The 24,490-nt window shown below is 48.0% G+C and overlaps 1 protein-coding gene across 2 annotated transcripts in view; it reads right to left on the reverse strand.

The window, feature by feature from the left end:
• Positions 1–24,490, reverse strand: part of KIF15 (kinesin family member 15) — a 99,069-nt gene that overhangs the window by 73,138 nt on the left and 1,441 nt on the right. For both annotated transcript variants that reach the window (XM_044294695.1, XM_044294696.1), the window contains exons 2-9: positions 23,492–23,525; positions 21,946–22,132; positions 20,251–20,327; positions 18,911–18,948; positions 16,073–16,170; positions 13,689–13,868; positions 4,866–5,075; positions 2,738–2,863 (exon numbers count right to left, since the gene is read on the reverse strand). In XM_044294695.1, coding sequence (XP_044150630.1) covers positions 2,738–2,863; positions 4,866–5,075; positions 13,689–13,868; positions 16,073–16,170; positions 18,911–18,948; positions 20,251–20,327; positions 21,946–22,132; positions 23,492–23,525 — 950 coding nt within the window. The remainder of the gene's footprint in view (positions 1–2,737; positions 2,864–4,865; positions 5,076–13,688; positions 13,869–16,072; positions 16,171–18,910; positions 18,949–20,250; positions 20,328–21,945; positions 22,133–23,491; positions 23,526–24,490) is intronic.

Raw genomic sequence — 24,490 nt, forward strand, 5'->3', positions numbered from 1 at the left:
TCCTACTCTCCCCCTTTAGGGTAGCTCCATCTTCCGGTTTTTCCTTTACCCCTGTAAGATCTTTGTTGAGGTCGAAACTGACGAAAGGGCTTACTTTTAGTTTCTTTATCCTCCGGGAAAAACCTTTTCTTAGCAGCTCTTTCTAGAATATTATCTAGAGTGGGCCCAAATACAAATTCTCCTGAGAATGGGATAGAGCAGAGCTTGGCTTTAGAGGCTTTGTCCCCTGACCAGGCATTCATCCATTGTGCCCGCCGGGCGGCATTGAAAAAAGCTGCTGCTTTTGCTGAAAAACGGATAGATTCTGCAGAGGCATCTAGTAGGAATGCTGTGGAAGATCGGAGGAGCGGGATAGAATCACGAATCTCATCTCTAGAAGTTTTATTTTTTAGGTGTTCATCAAGTTCTCCTAGCCAGATATACATGGCCCTGGCCACGGATGTTGCTGCTATATTCGTTTGATTACAAACATTGCAGACTCCCAGGACCTTTTCAGGAGCCAGTCCGCTTTTCAATCCATCGGATCGCCCAGCTGAGAGGAGTCCTCAAAAGGTAAAGCGGTTCTCTTTACCACCTTGGCTACCTGTATGTCAACCTTAGGGGTCCAATTAAATCATTTGCATTCCATCGGATCAAAGCAGAGTCTATTTCTGAAATCCTTGAGGACCCCTAGCCTCTTCTCTCGATCAGACCACTCTTCCATAATCATCTCCCGTATGTTTTCATTTATCAGGGGAAAAAAAATGGAAGTTTTTGATCCAAGACCTCCAAACATCTCGTCTTGGACAGTACGGGGCTTAGAGGGGGTCCTCAATCCCCATTGTGGACCTGACGGCCCTAAGCAGTTCCTCCATTTCATCTGAGGAGAAGAAATATTTTTTTATCTTCCTCTACGATCTCCCCCTCTGATAGGGGGTCCTCGTTATGTATCTGTCTGATGCTGAGGATGCGGAAGAAGCCTCCGTCTCATCTACAGGAGGAAATAATGGAGAGCTTGCGCTTCTTGGGAGGGTTAGGGGGTACTGGCGGGAGTTGACATAGTGGCCAAAGACGACTTAATCTTGTCCAGAATGAACGACTTCATTTCTGTAAGGAAGACTGGTCCTCCGGTGAGACAAAGTCAGCTGTCTGACAACTTATGTTTAGAACACGCCTATTCTAATGAGGATGTGTCAGAGCAAGACTCCCTGGGAGGTGGGAGGGAAAGGGAGGAAACGGGGGACATAAACGCCGTTCGAGGAGAGGGTGGTCTGGCCTGTTTTGCAGGAAGGCCTCAATGGGGAGTAGCAGAGGGGTCCCCAGAGTCTGACTGGTCAGAGGGTGACCTCATGGCCAAACGCCCCAGCATTTCCACAATGGCCCTGTTGGATTGGGAAACGTCCTGCGCCATCTTAGACAAAGAGCGCACACACTCCAGCTGTACTATAGGCTGGGCAGGGGGTGCGACTGGGAAAGGGTCAGAACCACTTGGCGGTGGAGCAGAGCAAGAGGAACAAAGGGGATCCAACTGACTGGATGGGAATTTTGAGCAACAAGAAGCACATGCAAAATGTCTCACGGAAGTGACCGTTGGCTTTGGGGCCTGGGATCTGGGTTTGGACATAGTAAGTACCTGTAGTGAAAGGTAGGAAGGCTAATGTTAGACCCTGTAGGAAGGGGGGAAAGAGCTTACCCGGCCTGTGTCCCTTACTGCAGCCTGTCCGGAAAAAAACCTGCTGCCAGAGTCCACAGAGGCCGCCCTGAGAAGGAGATGGAAGGAGTCTGAGAACAAGCACAAATAATTCACGCCAGGTTGCTAGCTGAAGGAGCTGGGAGAACTCATGCCCTATTCCCCTAATGGAGTCGGCCGTCTGCAATAATTAAAAGGGACGCTGGCACACCCACTGGAGGTCTTTCCTTCTCACCCCCGGTATAGCTGTGCTGCCACAAGGAGCCCTGGCCAAGCAGAGGTGTCAGCCGGGTGAGAAGTACCTGAAGTAGGCCGCAGTAAAAGCCGGGGCCTCAATTTACAAGCGCCCCTGGTAGAGGAGAGAGAAACACTTCGGGGCGGGTTTACAGGGTGGAGTCTGACAGAAAGAAGTCTGGCAAGCACAGAGGGCTACTCCTCACACCCCCTTCAGAAGAGCTGCTATTCACCTGTTAACCCTTTCCCTGTCTGGGGGGGGCAAGGCTTTGTGGGAGTCATGCACCGCAAGTAACCCGAGAAGGCGGAAAGAGGGGGTTGGAGCCAGGAATACTTACCCATCTGGCGTGTTCTGCCCCTGGTTCCAGCCGGGTCACCACCTTCGGTGTGCGGCCCCTTGGGGAGGGCTGCTACACTGGAAACAGAGGACTTGTCGTGGGGGGCCATGGTCACCCGAAGGCTGGCGGGATGCAGAGGCTTTAGGAACCTCTGGTCCTCCTTGTCTTTTGGAGACCAGGAAGGAGCAGTGGGCTTGGGTGGGAGTGCAGGCAGCTAGGACTGCCTGTAATCCGGCTAGAAGAAAAAAAATAAAAATCTGCAAACCTGCAAAGCAGGGAGGTCTACCCAAGACTGTTTTAGCTTAGTACCTGTAGGAAGGGTATAGCTGGAGGGAGAAGCTCACACTTTTGTGCTTAGTGTCGCCTCCTAGTGGCAACAGCTATACCCAGGGTCAAGCCTATGTCCCCCAATGATACAGATGAGAAAATAAAAATAAAAATACCAAAAACAAAAGATTATATTTGGGTACGATGCATTAAATCAGTGGATACATACCCGCAGTAAGAACGTAAGCTTGGAGTCTCTGTAACAGATATGCCTTTGCCTTCCATTGGCCACGTCTACCAAAGCCATTATCACCTGACCCAGGCAGCTCAGCGACCTATTGATGCTACCAGCTTCCTACATAAAAGAAATATACAAGTAGAAAGTCACTCAACTGAAAAAAAGATAAAAGAAAAAAAACACACACATACAAGGTTGCTTGTAATCTGCAAAAGGGGTTATTCGCTTCTAAAAATCCCCATTTAAAAGGGGTTGTCCCACAAAAAAATATTCTACATTTTTCAAAGCAGCACCTGGATGTGAATGCTTTAGATGTAATAAAAAGTTTTGTAATAAAATAAAAATCTGTGCAGCAACACCTGCTTTTTATTCTTACTTATTTCTCTGTCCACCTTGCTAATGTGGACGCACATGCTCCATGCAATCCTTCAGCTGCTAGGCTGCAGCCATATTTTCTGTTAAAGCTGTGATATCAGAATTTAATCATGGGATAACCCCTTTAATCAGCTCAGACACTATGATGGTCTCCCACTGGCCTTTGTTTAGCAGCCGCCAGTGATGACATGCTACAGGGTGGTACCAATATTACAGCAAGGGCTGAGGCCACCTACTGGCTGCAGCAGTCATATGTCGGATCACTGGCAACTTGTAAACAAAGACCAACGAGGGACTGTCAGTGTCTACATTGGATCAGGTAAATGAAGAGGGGAGTACTTTATTTATTTTTTAAGCATTTCTAGCCCTGTCTCTGTACAGCATAAAAAAAAAGTTGGGGAATGAATCAGCTTCGGATCTTGGAACTGAAGCTCAATTTGCTCACCCCTAGTCACCATCATCAAATTCATACTTGCTTTGCTTCTACAGTCTTTTTACTCCGGAAGAGACTTATGGATATCAAATCTGAAACCCCTGATTTTAACAGGATTCAGCTTTGAAAAAAAATTTGCAACTTTCACCATTCTTAACAGATGGGGAATAATTTCAACAAAGTTCTCCAGTCCGATGCAAATTACATGACTTTTTACCAGATACCATTGGGATGACACATATGATTAAAGAATAAAGGAGATAGCGTCCAACTTCCGTTCTTTAAACCCCTCTTCCCATTGAATACAGAACACCTCAGTGTCCGCCCACACAATGCCGATTACTCATATAAGCATCCCTCAACATACAATGCCTCAGATCCAACCAATCAACATGTCCATTTCACTGGTAAACCTTTACTGGTTGTAGTAGGTGCTCTGCTGTACTAGATGTCCTGTACTGCCCCCTGTCTGTGCCGGGATGAGCTGCTCCTTTGGACACTAGGTGAGTCGCGACTTCACTTCATTTTTCTGGTACACGTATGCACTTATGCAAAACCCTGAAGAAACTCCTGCCCTCACCATAGATCATTATTTACATTCCTGTTTTATTTACATAAGGACTTGCTTCATCTGTCTTGGTTAGGCTACTTTCACACCTGCGTTAGGTGTGGATCCGTCTGGTATCTGCACAGACGGATCCGCACCTATAAATGCAAACGCTTGTATCCGTTCAGAACGGATCAGTCTGCATTATTCTCTCTAAGTGTAAGTCAAAGGATCCGTCCCGACTTACATTAAAAGTCAATGGGGGACGGATCCGTTTATAATTGCACCATATTTGTGTCAATCTAAACGGATCCTTCCCCATTGACTTACATTGTAAGTCAGGACGGATCCGTTTGGCTCTGCATCGTCAGGCTGCAAGCAGCGTTTTGGTGTCCGCCTCCAGAGCGGAATGGAGGCGGAACGGAGGCAAACTGATGCATTCTGAACGGATCCTTATCCATTCAGAATGCATTGGGGCTAAACTGATCCATTTGGGGCCGCTTGTGAGAGCCTTGAAACGGATCTCACAAGCGGACCTAGAAACGGCAGTGTGAAAGTAGCCTTACCTTCCTATTTTTCTTAAAACTTCACTTTTTCCTGTTTTGGTATGACATTTTGGGGCTTTGGAACCAATTACTGATTTTCAATAGAGTTATAGACTCAGGTTACAATGGTTTCAACTTACAATGGTCGTCTCGGAACCAATTAATATTCTAATTTGAGGGACCACTGTAGAAGAAAAAAAGAAGAAAAAAAAAGCCAACCTTAAGTCTGACTCCATCTGTATGTGTGTCTTTTTGCCTCTCGGATCCTGCAAGATCTACAAGATTCAGTTGTGAAGATCTAATATTAACTATTTCATTGATCTTTTCCATTGATTCAATAGTGACTGTGAATACAGCATGCGATCGTGACGACTCCCTGTTCATTGAAGTTGAGGCCACACGCCTGTTCCGCCATCCAGTTGAAAGAACCTTAGGGAAAAAAAAAAATATATATATTTTATTTCTTAATAAAGCATGGTCAGGTACATCCCATAAGGCAGTGAACGCACAAAATAAAAATTCTATGTAAACTACAAGAGAAACCGCAAAGTGTATAGTCTCTCTTCATAGTAGACGTGATTTGAAGATCAGCTTGTACTGTCGGTCCTGTTACCTACATTTTTTTTTTAAAGGGAATTAAAGGGGTCTTGTGTATATTGATGACATGTGTCGGACCCCCGCCGTTCTGACAATAATGACCAATCCTGAGGATAGGTAATCAATATTAAAAACCCGGACAACGCCTTTATTCGAGGATCCTTTATCATTTTCCCTCTCTGGCATTCACTCCCCCTGTACAGTTGTGGCCAAAAGTTTTGAGAATGACACAAATATTAGTTTTCACAAAGTTTGCTGCTAAACTGCTTTTAGATCTTTGTTTCAGTTGTTTCTGTGATGTAGTGAAAACGAGATTTTTGTATAACTTACCAGTAAAATCTCTTTCTCGCTCTTTCCTTGGGGGACACAGAAGACCTTGGGTATAGCTCATCTCCATAGGAGGCGTGACACTAAGTGAGAACTGTTAAGCCCCTCCTCCACAGCTATACCCTCAGCCTGGAGAGAGAGACTGCCAGTTGCGTGTCCAAGTAGTGAGAAAAGGCAAAGTCCAAAAGTGGAACCAACAAGCCAACTACCCAACGGGTAAAACAAACTCGGAAACAAAGAATGGGTGGGTGCTGTGTCCCCCAAGGAAAGAGCGAGAAAGAGATTTTACTGGTAAGTTATACAAAAATCTCGTTTTCTCGCCCAATTTCCTTGGGGGACACAGAAGACCTTGGGACGTTCAATAGCAGTCCAAGAGGGGAGGGACCACAGCACCAGGGCAAAGCACCCGAAGGCATCAAGAAACCGCCGCCTGCAGACCAGGCGGCCCAAGGCAGCAGACGCCGAAGCCCCAGCGCGCACCCTGTAGAACCCAGTAAGGTGTGCAAGGAAGACCAGCGACCGCCTTGCACAAAAGCATGGCCGAAGCCTAATGCCTCCGGCCCAGGAGGCACCGACCGCTCTGGTGAAATGAACGGTGACACCAAAAGCAGAACCCTGCCCTTGGTGCGGTAACCACAGCAATAGACACAGAGAGCGAAGGAAGCCACCCTGGAGGCCGTCAACCCTTTGCGCGGACATCCTGGAAACACAAGAGACCGAACGCCGACAAGAGCCGGAGATCTCCAAGGAATAACTGCAAACCCAAACAATCTCCAAGCGGTGAAGCGCCCGTTCCCGGAGACGGGAAGGGGATGACCAAAGCCTCGTAGATAAGAAGGCAGATACCACCCTCAGAAGGAAGGGACGGGATGGAGAAACAGCCCCGTCCTGGAAAAGGACAGAGGGCACAGAACACGAAGGGCCACCCATCAGGCACCCGTCAGACATGATGGCAACAGAAAACACAACTGTACAGGACAGCAGGAGTAGGGAGAACTTCTACAACGGCACCAAGGGAAAGAGTGGAACGCCAAGAGCTCAGTGTGTAGTTCCCAGGGCGGTACCAGGGAACGGTACAGAGGAACCAAAGAGCCACTCTGTGGAAGAAGGTCATGACAGGCCCAGGAGGGCCAGAAAACGCTGCAAGGGGAAGGACAGCGCCGACACTTGACACTTCAGTAACAGAGTCCCAGTCCCAGGGTCAGGCCGGACTAGAGAAAGACAAAACCAAGGGAGAGAAAAGCAGAGTGGGGGAATGCCCCACTTACCACAAAACCTAGTCAAGAACCCCAAGTCCGACAACCGAACCCGGACGAAGCACAGTCGGGAGCGAACACTAGCGCGCTCGCAGGAATCGCCTGGCAAGCGGGAAAAAAACCCAATGTGATCAGGCGCAGACCAGTAACACGGCCCAAGGGTCGGAAGAAAACTCCCGTCGGCCCCCGAACAACATAGTCCCGTATCCAACCGGAGTGGGTGAGCAGAAGGACAGACGGAAGAAACTGAAAGGGTCCGCCCAGCAGCCGACAGATGCCAGGACAAGACAGGCCAAAGTCCAAGTCGACGTAGCCACCACAGGAAGGAGTTCTACAGTCCTGGTGAGGGAAAGTCAAGGACAACCGTGACCGAAGGGTAGTCCTCCCAAGTTACCGAAAAGGTTAGTCCAGCAGGACCATATGCCCAGAATGGAAAGGCAATCTGCACCCAGCGGGAGGACAGAACGCAATAGGCCTGGCAAACAGGCACACAGCTAGTACTGCCAGCGAAAACGAGGGAGACGGTACGAGACCACAAGTAACACCGGAACCATCCAAATGAACAACCATGCTCACCCCCGAAGGGGAGGGGGCAATGACGAAACAGCCTCTGAGGCCTGGCCGGTGCAGAAGCCACCTCGGAGTGACAAACTCAGAGAGGAAGCCAAAAACAACCGAGCCGGCGAGGAAAAGCAGTCGAGACAGAGGTCGGCATAACACCCTCCGAACCGAAAGGAGGAATGGCAAACAGGGAAGCCACAGGACAGTTCAAAAGCCGAAAACCTGCTACTCTGTGAGACGACCTGCACATCGCCTCGCAGAAGGCGAAAACCCGGAAGAACCCAAAAGTGGAGGTCCCTCAGACCTGGATAGACTAGCACCCAAGAGAAGTTGGGTGACCTACCCGAGAGGAGCGGTCTGTTCCTGGTAGCAGATCAGACTGAAGTGCAGAAGGCGCCAAAGACAACGCTCTCGACCCGACGGCTTGTGCGGGGAAGCAATGTCACGGGAGGACGAACGGGTACGCATCAAGGTACCCCGAACACCCCCAGGTGGAAGGGCCAATGAACATGGCTGGTGCAGTCACAACGGGACCACACCAGAGAATGAGTGCCACCCAGCTCGGTGCAGTAGCGAGCCAGCAGAGCCCGTCTACATATATACAAGGTATACAGCGGTGAATACATTGGGCATTCATTTGTTGTGTGTTGGACAACACCTTAGGCTCATACAGGTGGACAGAATGACCTCTTCAGAAAAGAGTGCAAAGCTAGCGACAAGCAGCCTCACCCCAAGAGAAAAAAGTATGTCGCAGGAGGAAGGGAGGCATACGTACTAGCAAACCGCAGGCAGCGAGAAGGCCAACCCACCCACGGGAGGAGAAGGGAAACACGGCCCAAACAACGCACAGAGCGCACAGCCAAGCATCCCACAGTATCCATGGAAGTGCAAAGTGCAACCCGAAAGGGAGTTATGCACAAGGCTAGTACAGGGGGCATGCTATGGAACGCAAGCAGTCCGCCCAAAAAAGGGGAGAGAAAGGCACCTGGCAAACTCTGCAGACGGCAAGAGTGCAAAGGCCCGCACCAAAGGACCTAGAGAAGGGGGAAGGGCACGCACAGGATTATCCTGGCATTAAATTATTGTGCAATAATCCAACCAACACCGAATTTTGTGAAAGTGCAACGAGTAGTTCGCCAATGAAGGGGAACGTCCAGTACAGCATATAGGACAGCCGTGAATCTCATGAGTGCGCAAATTACCGCCCACGGAATAAGAAGTGGTCATGCACAAGGCCAGCACCGTTTCCAAAGGGAGTGCAAGCAGCGCACCCATGTTTAGAGGGCCATGCTCCTGGCCAGCAACGTATTCGGTGAGGGTGCAATGAACCGCACACGGCAGCATCGCATCCCAGGAGAGCGCGAGCACCCCGCCACGGACGGGGCCATGCACATGGCCAGCAACGTACTGGCGCAAGAACAAACACCGTCAGTGAAGGTGCATGTATGTCGCCTGAGGAGAGGAGGCATGCCCATGCCGGCAGCCAAGCCAGCGAGAGTGCGGTACACCGCCCAAGGAAGGGGGGGGGCCATGCCTATGGCTGGCAGCGGATCCGGTGAGAGTGCAAGCACCCCGCCATGGAAGGGGGTCAAGCACGTGGCCAGCAACCTACCGCGAGAGAACAACCCCAGCCAGGAAGAGTATGTATGCCGCCCGAGAGAAGGAGGCATGCTCAAGGCCGGCAGCGAAACCAATGAGAGTGCAGCCTACCGCTTATGGAAGGGAGTCATGCACAAGGCCGGCAGCGAATCCATTGAGAGTGCAGCGTTCCGCTTATGGAAGGGGGACGTGCACATGGCCGGCAGTGAACCCAATGAGTGCAGTGTTCCGCATATGGAAGGGGGACGTGCACATGTTTTATACCCATGGCCGACAGCGAACCCAGTGAGAGTGCAGCGTACCGCCATAGAAGAGGGTTACACACATGGCCGGCAGGAATCCAGTGAGAGTGCCGTGCTCCTCAAGGAGGGGGGTCGTGCACATGGCCAGCACCGTATCCGGTGAGAGTGCAATTTTTCTGCCCCAGAAGGGGGTCATGCACCTGTCCGGCATTAAATCCAGTGAGAGTGATGCACATGGCCAACCTGTAACTGGAGAGGCGACGTTCTGCCTATAGACGGGGCGCCTGCCTTTGGTCAGCGTCGTATCCCGGGAGATGGCAAGGGTCCGCCTAGAAGGGGAACATGTAGCTGGCCAGAACCGCAGCCGAGGAGCGCAACATGCCGCCTACGGAAGGGGGGCATAGCGTGCGGCCAGCACTACTGCATCAGGCTGCAGCGTCCTGCGCAACCATTCCGTTATTTATTAACTTTATTCTTTATTTTTATTTATTTATTTATTTTTTTTTTTAAAACACAGCCCTCTGAGGCAAAAAAAGGGGCCACCATACAGGGGCACAATCTCACACAGGCCCACCAGGAAGCCCAGAACATAGAGGGTGTCCTCTAGATGGGAGCCGGCCCCTGGTGGCCGGTACCCAACAGGTTAACAAACCTCCGGCCTAGGGGGCGGCGCTGCGATCCCCTGGGGGCGGGGGACCTCCAGGCGGGAAGAATTCGCGCCGCGAGAAGTTCCCGCCCCCTCCAACCGAGGCTGGAAGTTTGTGGCCTAGTAGGCCGTGAAGCCGGGGCCTAGATTTTCGCGGCGCCCGGCCGACCGGGAGTACCGGCGGTCGGCCGGGACCGGGAGGGAGCCGGCTGACGCATGCACTAACGGCCGCGGGTGGCCACCCCGCGGGCCGGCAGAGACAAAGGGCCGGATTGCGGCCGTGCAGGCCGAAGCCTGGGTCAAAAGTTTGCGGCACCCGGCCGGGAGCCGGCTGACGCATGTACTAACGGCCGCGGGTGCCCACCCCGCGGGCCGGCAGAGACAAAGGGCCGGATTGCGGCCGAGCAGGCCGAAGCCTGGGTCAAAAGTTTGCGGCTCCCGGCCGACCGGAAGCCTCAACAGTCAGCCGGGGCCTGCTGGAGCATCGCGCTCAGTACATGCAGGCCGTGAGGGCCTTGCATCCGGCAGCTTCTGGAGCGGGCCCCTGGCCCTAGACACCGGTAAGGAGAGCGGGGGGGGGGGGGGACCCTGAAGTCCAGCACTGCACCCCCTGCCCTAACGGACCAGGGCAGTCAGCGCGGGCCCCCTGTACTGAATCTGCGACCGGTAAGGGGGAGGGCCGGCATAACCCCTGTGTCAGAGGCAGCTAGGAGCCGGACTCCGGTCCTAAAGCAGATTCCTCCACAGCAATCCATTGCTCACCCCTGTGCAATGCCCTATGAAGGGGCAGTGTATAGTCGCCCCGCGGTCACCAGTATGGTGGTGGTGTGGGGCTTGGGCAACAGCTGGATATGAGAGACAGCCCTGGAGCCAGAAACATGGCTGTTCCCAACGACACCTCCCAGCCTAGGTCCAGCAGGGACCAGTATGGGGGTCCAGCACGCAGGAGACCGGGGAGGGAATGAGGGGAACGTAGGGCTGGAGAAGCCTCTCTCTTACCACAGCCGTCTTCACCCTCGGTCCGTTCCAGCAGGGTCGCCCCTTCAGCTACTGGCACCGTAGTGGCAGGACGCTGGAAGAGGGGCTTGGCGTGCGGGCGACCCTTGAGCTGGCGGGATGCAGGGGAGGCAGCCACCTTGCCTTCTGTGGGGGAGGCAGCAGTGCGGATGACCGGCACTGGCGCAGCTCGACCCCGGGAGAAACAGAAACAGAGAGGTCTAGTGCGTCTCTGTTGTCCCTGATGATCTGAAGAAAAAAACAAAAGAAAAAATCAAAACTAAAAACCAAACAGGAGAAAAACAGCCCTGCAGTAGCAGGGAGTGTCTTGCCTCCTTGGACACTAAGCAAAAACTGGCAGTCTCTCTCTCCAGGCTGAGGGTATAGCTGTGGAGGAGGGGCTTAACAGTTCTCACTTAGTGTCACGCCTCCTATGGAGATGAGCTATACCCAAGGTCTTCTGTGTCCCCCAAGGAAATTGGGCGAGAAATATAATTACACGCACTTCATACGTTTCAAAGGCTTTTATCGACAATTAAATGACATTTATGCAAAGAGTCATTATCTACTGTGTTGGCCCTTCTTTTTCAGGATCTCTGCAATTTGACTGGGCATGCTCTCAATCAACTTCTGGGCCAATTCCTGACTGATAGCAGCCCATTCTTTCATAATCACTTCTTGGAGTTTGTCAGAATTAGTGGGGGGGGTTTTTTGTCCACCCGCCTCTTGAGGATTGACCACAAGTTCTCAATGGGATTAAGATCTGGGGAGTTTCCAGGCCATGGACCCAAAATGTCAACGTTTTGGTCCCCGAGCCACTTAGTTATCACTTTTGCCTTATGGCATGGTGCTCCATCGTGCTGGAAAATGCATTGTTCTTCACCAAACTGTTGTTGGATTGTTGGAAGAAGTTGCTGTTGGAGGGTGTTTTGGTCCCATTCTTTATTCATGGCTGTGTTTTGGGGCAAAACTGTGAGTGAGCCCACTCCCTTGGATGAGAAGCAACCCCACACATGACTGGTCTCGGGATGCTTTACTGTAGGCATGACACAGGACTGATGGTAGCGCTCACCTTTTCTTCTCCGGACAAGCCTTTTTCCCAAACAATCGGAAAGAGGCTTCATCGGAGAATATGACTTTGCCCCAGTCCTCAGCAGTCCATTCACCATATTTTCTGCAGAAGATCAATCTGTCCCTGATGTTTTTTTTGGAGAGAAGAGGCTTCTTTGCTGCCCTTTTTGACACCAGGCCATCTTCCAAAAGTCTTCGCCTCACTGTGCGTGCAGATGCGCTCACACCTGCCTGCTGCCATTTCTGAGTAAGCTCTGCACTGGTGGCACTCCGATCCCGCAGCTGAATCCTCTTTAGGAGACGATCCTGGAGCTTGCTGGACTTTCTTGGACGCCCTGAAGCCTTCTTAACAAGAACCTCTTTCCTTGAAGTTCTTGATGATCCTATAAATTGTTGATTGAGGTGCAATCTTAGTAGCCACAATATCCTTGCCTGTGAAGCCATTTTTATGCAACACAATGATGGCTGCACACGTTTCTTTGCAGGTCACTATGGTTAACAATGGAAGAACAATGATTTCAAGCATCACCCTCCTTTTAACAGGTCAAGTCTGCCATTTTAACCCAATCAGCCTGACATAATGATCTCCAGCCTTCTGCTCGTCAACATTCTCACCTGAGTTAACAAGACTATTACTGAAATGATTTCAGCAGGTCCTTTACGCTGGGTTCACACCTGAGCGTTCTAAAGGAGCGCTCTGTATGCGCGATTGTACGGGCGTTTGCAATCGCGCATACAGAGACAAGCGAACGCCCATTGCTGCGCGTTGCCGAAAGTCTATGTTAGGGAACGCGCGACAAGATGCCCCAAAGAAGCTCATGTACTTCTTGGGGCGTCGGGCGTTTTACAGCGCGATCGTACGCGCTGTAAAACGCCCAGGTGAGAACCATTCCCATAGGGAAGCATTGGTTTCTCCTTGTTGAGCGTTTTACAGCGCGTAGGAACGCGCTGTAAAACGCTCAGGTGTGAACCCAGCCTCAATGACAGCAATGAAATGCAGTGGAAAGTTTTTTTGGGGGATTAAGTTAATTTTCATGGCAAAGAAGGACTATGCAATTCATCTGCTCACTCTTCATAACATTCTGGAGTATATGCAAATTGCTATTATAAAAACTTAAGCACCAACTTTTCCAATTTCCAATATTTATGTAATTCTCAAAACTTTTGGCCACGACTAAGTTAAAACAGGTATTGCCAGCCCTATTCACTTCAATGAAGCTGCACTGGCGCTACACCAGGACGGCATCTTATTCATTCTCAGGGTCAGAATCGGACCTCAACCAATCGTGATGGTACACCCAAGCGTTATGCCATCCCTTTATAATGGGAAAACTTCTTTTAGGGCCCATTCACACGTCCGCATGTGTTTTGGGGTCCGCAAATTGCGTATCCGCAAAACAAGGACACCGGCAATGTGCGTTCCGCATTTCGCAGACTGCACATCGCCAGCACTATAATAGAAAATTCCTTTTCTTGTACACACGTTCTAATTTTTTTTCGGGAACGGAATTGCCGATCCGGAAATCACTTAGTGTGCTGTCTGCATCTGTTCCGGCCCCATTGAAAATTAATAGGTCCACACCCGTTCCCAACTTGCGGACGTGTGAATGGAGTCTAATGGGGTGTTCCAGCCTGCTGCAATTCCAGTTCTATTCAGCTCCACCTAACAGGCCAATGTGAGCAACTCCATATTTTTATTTGCGTTGGTTTTTAAACTTACAAGCCCCCCCCCCCATTACAAGCATACCTGATATGCCTCCGCTGCAGAGGTGACCACCTGCTCCACGGCTCCCACAACAAAGACCCCCTTCTTAATATGCTCCCTGAGACAAAGGCCTGCTGATGCAGACTCCAGAAGGTCAAATATCTGCTCATTGTAGATTTCAATAAAAGAGCATTTACACAAAAAGCTTTTCCCATCTCCAGCCTGAAAATATAATGAAAATGTGATTACGGTAATAAATTGTATTTCACAGCATTAATTGTAAGTCAAGGTATTGTATAGACAATGCTAGCATTCATTTCCATCGTCTATATGGTATATTAGCGTCTATGGACATCATAAATGGGGTCTTATAATACAGTCTCCTGCACTTTTACAAAAGTAATCATATGACCAACCACTTTAAGCTAGGATCACACGGATTTGGGCTGCAACAGACATCACACAACCAAAGATTGCAGAGCAATGCTGACTGCAAAGCAACCAAATGAAGTGAATGAGGTGGCGTTGTAAGCCACAAGTAGCCGCAACCACACCAAGGGGACACTCGCTCTAAATCCGGCAGGTTTGGCTTTCTTGCAACTGTCGTGTCTCCGCAGATCACACGAGACTCGCTTTCATTACCTGCAATGCAGACGGCGCTATTCTTTATTGTGTCAAGCAACATGGGTTGTGGGCAAAGTTGCGGTGTAAAGCCAGCCTTAGGCCTCTTCCACAAGAGGGAGTTTTCTGTCTGGATGCTTTGTGTGTAGTGAACGCATAGCATCCGGACTGACTCCTGACCCAGTCATTTCAATGGGTCAGTTTTCCCACATCATGTCTATGTTCAGGGAAAATTAGAAAAAATAATAATAATAATCACAGCGTGTTCTATATTAATAGTGCATTTTTTCATCAATGTGGCTTGCGTGAAAAACAGAAAGAATCCGGATGTAATGTATTTTTCATTGATGGTACCAGGAGATGTAGATTGTTATTCTTCAGGGGTTTTTTACGCAAGTAAAAAACGCATCAAAACTGATTGCACCCGCGTGAAAAAAAAACAAAACTGAAACACTGAATGCAATCGCAAACAAAACTGAAAGTTTTGCAGGGAAGTTCAATCAGTTTTTCCCTGAACAGATCCTGACACAATCCGTATTGCGAGTCTGAAAGAGGCCTTAAAGAGCATCTATCACCATGACCAGCTAGTAAACCAGGCATACTGCATGCTCAGTTTATCGCTACCTTCCTTTCTGCCATCGGATGCTCCATTGTAAAATAATCAAATTATTATTTTTTTGAATATGCTAATGACATGCTCTGAACAACCAAGGGGTGGGCCTCTTAAAGCACGTCTTCACCTCCTTCACTGATTAACAGGGCCAGGAATTCTCACTGCTCCAACGCCTGGCCCCGAAGTCTTACGCAAGTGCCAACATGCGCTTATTGTTACCTCTCTGGGGCATCAAAAGATTTGAGGGCATTTGAGGTACTGATAATCCGTAAACTTTCAGGCCGATAGCTGATAATTTATACCGATATTTTATATCTCATAATACATATTATATAGGTTGGTAGTCACCGAGGTGGTGGAAATTTGCATTTGGCACTAGTATATAAAAAATGTAAATTATAAATTAATAAAGCCCTTAGTTGGTAGTCAATTTATAATTTACATTTATAACATACCGTACTAGTGCCAAATGCCAATTTCCACACCATCCCGCCCTCCTTACTGACTTTATTAACCCCTATCAGAATTCAGATGAATAAAATAAACTCCTCACCTCTCCTGCACCGCGGCTCCTCGCTCCCCTGTGTTCTCCGGCCCGCGCTGCACTGTCATAGTGCGCGCACTACATCCTGACACTGTATGGGGTCAGGACAGTGCAGTGCGGGCCCCATCAAAGACGACCAGAGAGGGTGAGTATCGGAAGTGCTTGCTGCGCTTCTTCCCCGCTCCAGTCACCCGATGCATACTAGTGCGCGCTTCCATAATGGAAGAGCTCACTAGTATTCGCTTTATACGCATTATCGGTATATCAGCAAGGTTAGATGCCGATAATGTACAAAATCCTGAATATTGGCCGATAATATTGGTACTTCCGATAATCGGTCGATTCCTAATTAGAGGCACTGGAGCAGTGCCTAGCCCTGTCAATCAGAGAGGGATGGCATTGGTGATAGATGAGGAGGAGGAGAAGCGTTTCTCCGAGGGCTAGGCATGCCCTGGGTGCTCTGAGCATCTCATTAGCATATGGATAAAAGTTAGGATTTCTCTGTAACGGAAAATTAAATAGCAAAAAGGAAGGTAGAGTGAAACTCAGTATGATCAACCATCCCAGGCAGTAAGCCTGGTTTAATATGGCAGATCATGGTAACAGATGTCTTGTCTTGAATTACAACGCATATTAAAGTATACATGCCTTTTCTTTTTCCCGATTGATTAGAAAAAACAGGTATTCAAAACTTCTAGGAATAACACCTCTGAGGTTGTGTGTAAAATTGTCAGAATCAGATGGCCCTAAAAGACAAAGACACATTTACCTTTATCATTCAAAAATAAACCACATGAAGCAGAAATTAAGGAATTATATACAGTCCAATACAAAGATGCTCCTTCCATCCACAGTGCGCACAACGCTGCTGGAAAACCCCAGGACGATAGGCGCAGCAGATCTGCACATGGACGCATGACCATATGTACAATGGGGTGAAATTACATTCAGATGGGGGGGGGGGGGGGGTGCATCTGTCTGGGAAGTGATGAGCGTGTAAAAACGTATGCTTTTTTGGACACTACTTTTGTGGTGCAGGGGTCTTGATAAAACCCCCCTGTGGGTTTATACAGAATCACCATGTGACAGGGAATATTTTATCTCCTTGTCACTTCAGTAGAATTGCACTGCCCGATTTCTGTAACCAGGGGCAGACTGGCCGTGGACCCTACAGGGAAATTTCCCAGGCCAATGCCTAGTGGGCCATCTCAGTCCTCCTCACTGCCACTGGCTGGGTTCAGAACGATCTGATGTTCTCAGCACTAATTTATACTAGGAGCATCAAGTACTTAGGCACCTGGCTGGTACTCACAGGTGCCGAACCTGAATTAAACTGTATTACTGTCCTCAGGACAGTGATACAGCTGAATACTATGGGCAGCAGTATTTTGTACATGGTCCTGCTGGGGTGGCATTCTGCACTGTGGTACATGGTCCTGCTGGGGTGGCATTCTGCACTGTGGTACATGGTCCTGCTGGGGTGGCATTCTGCACTGTGGTACATGGTCCTGCTGGGGTGGCATTCTGCACTGTGGTACATGGTCCTGCTGGGGTAGCATTCTGCACTGTGGTACATGGTCCTGCTGGGGTGGCATTCTGCACTGTGGTACATGGTCCTGCTGGGGTGGCATTCTGCACTGTGGTACATGGTCCTGCTGGGGTGGCATTCTGCACTGTGGTACATGGTCCTGCTGGGGTGGCATTCTGCACTGTGGTACATGGTCCTGCTGGGGTGGTATTCTGCACTGTGGTACATGGTCCTGCTGGGGTGGTATTCTGCACTGTGGTACATGGTCCTGCTGGGGTGGTATTCTGCATTGTGGTACATGGTCCTGCTGGGGTGGTATTCTGCATTGTGGTACATGGTTCTGCTGGGGTGGTATTCTGCTTTGTGGTACATGGTTCTGCTGGGGTGGTATTCTGCATTGTGGTATATGGTTCTGCTGGGGTGGTATTCTGCATTGTGGTATATGGTTCTGTTGGGGTGGTATTTTCTGCTGCACTGAGATGCAGCTGCCTCCTGCCTACTTCTGTTGTCCTGCCTTCTGTCAATCTGGATCCACCTATAAAATGTAGGTTTTATTCCAGGGCCACTTTAAGTTCCCCGTCTGCCCCATTCTTTAACGGTAGAGAGCTCTGTCGCTAAACAATATGCCATATATTTATATATGCCATATATTTAGCGATACGTTGCTGGGTAAACATATATACAGCCTACTAATCACCACTGTGTGCGATGGGCAGAGGAATCCCCTCATGAATATAGACTTCAACATCCCTGGTAGCTAAATGGCATTAAATGTTTTTGAGCAGGTTCAGCTAATAGAACAGACCTGCCCCATTACATATTTAGAAGGCAGAAACCCATTAAGGGTTCAGTCACACGTCCACAATTTCTTTCCGCATTTTGCGGAACGGAATTGCGGACCCATTCATTCCTACGGGAATCCTACGGGATTACGGGGAATTACGGGGATTACGGGGAATCCTACGGGAATACGGGGAATTCCTACGGGAAAATTGCGGATCCGCACTTCCGATTCCGAAAAAAATAGAACATGTCCTATTCTTGTCCGCAACTGCGGTCCGCAAAACACACACGGGCGTGTGAATGGACCCTAAGGGTGAGTTCACATTACCTTTATGGATTCTGTTTTTGTTTTCCATTATAACATGGTTATAAACGGAAAATAATGGAATCCATAAGATGGAAGTCAAAACAGAAGCCTTTAAGAGGCATTCCGTTTTGATCCGTCATAATAGAAATCTATGGGCAATCATAACGGATCAGTCTGGTTTCCGTTATGCAAGACGGAAAACAAAGTCCAGTCAACAGGACTTTTTTTTGGTTCTGCATAACAGAAATCATACGGATCAGTTATGCTGCCCATAGATTTCTATGACGGAAAGCAAAACCGAATGCCTCTTAAAGGATTCCGTTTTTACCATGTTATAATGGAAAACAATAACGGAATCCATAACGGTGATGTGAACTCATCCTAAGAGGAATTTTCTCTATTGTTCTCAAAATGCATTCAAAGTAACTTCAAAACAGTAATAAGCAATTTCAGAAAACAGTGGCAACCATAAAGTCTGTAATACACTGGCTGATAATCGCTAACAAGCGCTCGCATGAACGCTTGTTAGCGATCATCTTGCAGTGGAATACTGCAGCCAATTGCCCCATGATAAAGCAAACGCTCATCCATTGGGCAATTGTGATTTTATTTTTTTAAGCATGCTTAAAAAATCAGCACTTGCCGGCGGAAAATTGTGCTGTCTAATAGCGATCTGCCGCCAGCAAACCACTAGACAGCATGGGCATGAGTGATGGCATAGTGGTCGCTGGTCCGCTAGCTAGCAAGCAATTGCAAAGAGGGAACGCTTCCCTCCCGACGATCGCTTGCTGATCTCCCTGTCTAATACAAGCTTAAGAGATGCTACCATATGTATTAAACACAAGGCTAACAAACGATCGGTTCTTACCTAGCATTGTAAAGGTCTTCCCTGAACCTGTCTGGCCACTAGAAGAGAAAAGGAATAATATTACTTTGCTGAATGCACTGGCGGTTATAATAGTGATTCTGTGCCAGGGGAAGAAAAAAAAAAAAAAAAAAAAAAAAAAAAAAAATTATATATATATATATATATATATATATATATATATACATACATATATATATATATATATATATATATATATATATATATATATATATATATACATACATACATATATAATAAAAAAATAAATAAATAATTCCATATCATTCACAAAGATGTCAACTGCAGTGAATTTGCAGGGACTGCCCTTGATTTTCAGAGGCAATCACAGCAAATTCAGGCTGTCACAGGCCAAGAAGAGTGCTTATGTTCGCTCTGCCCAGAAGCGGGGGTGGGGCTCAAATGCCAGGAATTTACCAATAAGAATGTTGTAAGTATGCATTCATCCTTCACTACACTTAAAGGGGTTTTCCGGGAATTTATATTGATGACCTATCCTCTGAATAAGTCATCAATATCAGGTCAGCAGGGACCAACACCTGGGACCCCACCGATCAGCTGTTAGAAGAGGCCGGCGCTCCACGAGCACCGCAGCTTCTTCCTAACACACGTCTAAACAATGACATATTAGGAATTGCTTTAGCAACCGAGATGCCAAAACGGATCCCTTATGATCACAAATTGGAAGATCCCTAATAATAGCATATATAGGCTCTGAATGCTCTTCCGTTCACTGGATATACAGACTTCAATGGCAATAACCAAGAAGCTAAACAAATTATTTTTCTACCAATGTATGTAAATTGTACCATTTCATGCTTGCGCTGTGCAAAGATTAGAAATTGGAGGTGTACTAAAGGGATTGTCTCACTTCAGCAAATTGGCATTTATTATGTACAGAAAGTTAATACAAGGCACCTACTAATGTATTGCGATTGTCCATATTGCTTCCTTTGCTGGCTGGATTCATTTTTCCATCACATTATATACTGCTCATTTCCATGGGTATGAGCACCCTGCAATACAGCAAAGTTGCTCATGCTTGCACACTATAGGAAAAAGCACTAGCCTATGTGCGCTCCCATGGTCCCGGCCACCAGAGAGGCCAGAGCTTTTGCTATAGTGTGCAAGGATGGCCATTGCTGACAGATTACAGGGCAGTCGTAACCATAGAAACGAAGAGTGTATAATGTGATGGAAAAAAAGAAGCAAGGAAGCAATACATTAACTTTCCCTACATAATAAATGCCAATTGCTGAAGTGAGATATCCCCTTTAAGCAATTGGCAAAATGAAAAGCCAATCAGATCGAAGTGAACTTACTAGGCGAAAATGGTGCCGTTGTAGCCATTCATACAAGACTCCACAATGTTCTTTGCCACGCTTGAGAATACAGATTCCTGGAACATGATGAGGAAGACACGTCAAATAATCAAGCACACCAATCACCGTGAGACATAGACAGCAACATAAAATGAACCACTGGGCTCCAAATAATAGACATGGCACCAACGCAAAGATGAAAATAATGGTGGTCAATGCATTGAAATACCGGATCCGTCTCTCCGGTGTCATCCGGAAAAACGGATCCGGTATTATTATTTTTTTTGCATTTTTAAAGGTCTGTGCAGGCGCAGACCGGAAAGCCGGATCCGTTTTGCCTGAACACTTAATGGAAATTAATGCTGGATCCGGCAAGTGTTCAGTATTTTTGGCCAGAGAAAAAACTGCAGCATGCTGCGGTATTTTCTCCGTCCAAAAAACGTAAGGGGGACTGAACTGATGCATCCTAAACGGAATGCTCTACATTCAGAATGCATTAGGATAAAACTGATCCGTTTTTTTCCGGTATTGAGCTCCTGTGAAGGAACTCAATACCGGAAAACAAAAACGCTACCAAAAACACACCAAGAGCTAGCGCAGACTGCATTTTTTGAAAAGAAGCCAGAAAGACAAAACACACCACCTATTGACCAAAAAAAAACAGTAGTCCCAAAAACTTTTGTAGAGTATGTCCTATGTTTCATATTTCTCATAGACCTTAAGCTAATATCTGAAGCTGGTGGTTTGTACCACAACAACCCCAACCCCCTCCCAGAAAAAAACAAAGGTGCAAAAAAACACCACTAAAAATTACCACTGGTACTCTGTTCTCCATTTGGATTTCCAGTAACCAGTTCCACTTGATGCATCAAGTTCCAGTAACCATTTACTATACCATAAATGTGCTGGGTGTGAGATTAACTATTTTGTGATTGGGGCTGTTTGTGCCTTCAAAGCAAAACTTCGAGGGTCATTCATTAAGACCGGCATTTTAGACGGCGGTCTTAATAACCCTGTGCGCTGGATCCACAAAAGTTATGAAGAAGCACCGGCCTGTACATAACTTTGGGGCATCCACCGCCGGTCTAAATCTGCATCGGCTCCCTTGGTGGCTTAAATTTAGACCATTTTCCACGCGTAAAACATGAATAGAGAATTATAAATTACCTTCGCTGCCCTCTTTTTTAGACCAGACGCGAGTGGGAAAAAGTCACAGATTGCAGAGCAAATAACCTTGACGCCGCAATCTGCAGCAGAAGTACGGCAAAAATAGGTGAATTTCTGTTAGTAAATGACCCTCTTCATCTTCTGGAATGCTGCGTTGTTTTTTCTCATCCATTTCTTGGTCCATCTTTTGCAGGACACACAGCATGACATGTGACTACATCCCTTTCTTTACCGTGTAGTCCAGCAGCCTGGATATTCTTGTAGAGCTATGTTCACATCAGCAGCTCCATTACTTTTGAAACCACAGGCAGCACTGCCTGCGTGGCCGTTCTTGCCGTCAAGACGACAGAGGCAGCGACAGAACTCCATTATAAGTCAATGAGGCCCACTGTGACAGCAGTGTGGTGTCCAATACGAACGTAATGTAAACCATGACATAGATGTGAACAGAGCCTAAGATTTCTATCCAGGACCCCTACACCAAGTGCAGAAACCACTGAAGGCATCAATACTAGACCTGGCACTGACCTGAGTTGCATCCATATTCGCCACATGATCAAAGGTAAAGATTTTCGGCTCAGGTTTAGAGTGCAGGCGGATCGTGTTCGGAGTCAGCACAGAGAGACACAGTCCCTGGTCCCCATCACCTCCAACAAGACTTCCTTCTACAGGAGGCCGAATCCTCACAAAAACTTTGATGGCATCACCTTCAGGGCTGTAAAGTGAAGAAAGATGGTGGTTACCCGAGACAGTCTTATAAAAAGCCTTCATGCTAAGACCAAGCCAAACTGGAAGGATGCTGCACTCATGACAACTATGGACAAGGTGGCAGAAGCTAAGCCGGACCTCACTGATGAGACACCACGCAGTTAGTGTAGAGTTCAAAAGCCATAAAAACCACCAGGCCTATTTTTTATTTTTTTTTACTAGAGAGAGTTGTGCTGCAGATAACAGCAAAAAGGTTTCTTCGAATAACTAAGGCTACTTTCACACTTGTGGCAGAGTGATCCAGCAAGCAGTTCCGTTGCCGGAACTGCCTGCCGGATCCGTCAAAACATATGCCAACTGATGGCATTTGTAAGACTGATCAGGATCCATCTTATAAATGCATTGTAATGCCGGATCAGTCTTTCCGGTGTCATCCGGAAAACGGATCTGTCATTTTTATTTTTTTTCAATTTTTTTTCGGTTTGCGCATGCGCAGACCGGAAGGACAGATCGGCATTGCGGTATTTTTAATGCCAGATCCAGCACAAATACATTCCTATGGAAAAAAATGCCGGATCCGGCATTCAGGCAAGTGTTCAGTTTTTTTGGCTGGAGATAAAACGGTAGCATGCTACGGTATTATCTCCGTCCTGAACAGTCAAAAAGACTGAACTGAAGACATCCTGAACAGATTGCTTTCCATTCAGAATGCATGAAGATAAAACTGATCAGTACTTTTCCGGTATAGAGCCCCTAGGACGGAACTTTATGCCGGAAAAGAAAAACGCTAGTGTGAAAGTACCCCAACGTCAGTGACATCGTGCATGAATGATTCTGTGCATATTTGACGATGACATTAAAGGGGTTGTTCCATCTTTGATATTGGGAGCATATCACTAGGATGAACTCACCTCTGAGACCCTCACCTATCCTTAGAACATAGAGGGCCCACCACAGTGCCCCCTCTGTCACTTTGCCGGCTCCGTTCTAAGGATAAGTGCAGGTCCCAGAGGCGGGGCCTGCACCCATCAGTCATAGGGGGAATATCCTAGCGATATGCCTCCAATGACCCACTTTACAGGGGTTGTGCAGGCAGTATTTATTGACCCTCAGGATAGGTCATCAATATCTGATTTGCGGAAGTCCGACACCTCCTCCAAGACTAGGCTACATGCGAGCGCAGCTTCCACCTCATTACACTACGTGCCGTCTCCCCTGTAGTGGCAGATTAGTGCAATTACGCCCCTCTGAGACGATGGGCAGTGTAAGGGACAGGAAGCAGCGCCACCTCCTCCATCGATCAGATGTTGATAACCAGTTTTAAACACAAATTCAAGTTGATATTTTAGAATTCAATTACAGATACCTTGATAAACACATGGTAACATCAAGCGGGTCGCCTAAAGAAATGGAAAAAATAATGAAAAAAGTTAGAAGCAAAGAAGATAACACACCAAAGTTCCTGCAGGGCTATGATCATTCACTACCCTGACCTTAAAGGATCACTACTCACACAACGTCACGTAAATAAATAGTACAGGCAAATTTAACTCCTTAAGGACCAGGCCAATTTTCCATTTCCAAGAGCCATAACCATTTAAATTCGTGTTGTAGGATAAGTTGTATTTGTATTGACACTAGGGGTGGGCGGTATAGGCAATATACAATATAAATTTGTGCCACGATATGGATTTTGTGCATATCGCCCATACTGCAATATGACCACGGAGCGGCAGTTCCGATCGGAGTCCCAGCAGTGTAATGCTGGGGCTCCGATCAGTTACCATGGCAGCCAGGACACTACTGAAGTCCTGGCTGCCATGGTATGTCAGTAAGCCGCATTATACTCACATGCGCCGTGGCCGCTCCTTCTTCTGTCTGTGCGGCACATTGCTAATGCTTATAGCTCACGTACGCCGTGGCCGCAGGGCGCTTCTTCTCATAGGTCTGTGCAGCGCATTGCTAATGCTATAAGCATTAGCAATGCGCCACACAGACAGAAAAAGGAGCGCCCGGCGGCCACGGCACACGTGAGCTATAAGCATTAGCAATGTGCCGCACAGACAGAAGAAGGAGCGTCCGGCAGCCACGGCGCACGCGAGTATAATGCTGCTCACTGACATACCATGGCAGCCAGGACGTCAGTAGCATCCTGGCTGCCATGGTAACCTATCGGAGCCCCAGCATTACACTGCTGCTGCCACCAATTATTAATACTGGGGAGGAAGGGGAGGTGGGTTTGAGTTACCAGAGGGGGCTGATAAGAGGGAGAGGCTGGGGGGCACATGAGAGGCTGGCTGCCATGGTCAGCTCCCTGCTGCTGTGTGCACAAAGCACAGGGCAGCAGGGAGAGTGTAAAGTCCTA

This window comes from Bufo gargarizans, chromosome 5, assembly GCF_014858855.1.
Source record: "Bufo gargarizans isolate SCDJY-AF-19 chromosome 5, ASM1485885v1, whole genome shotgun sequence".
In the NCBI taxonomy this organism is placed as follows: Eukaryota; Metazoa; Chordata; class Amphibia; order Anura; family Bufonidae; genus Bufo; species Bufo gargarizans.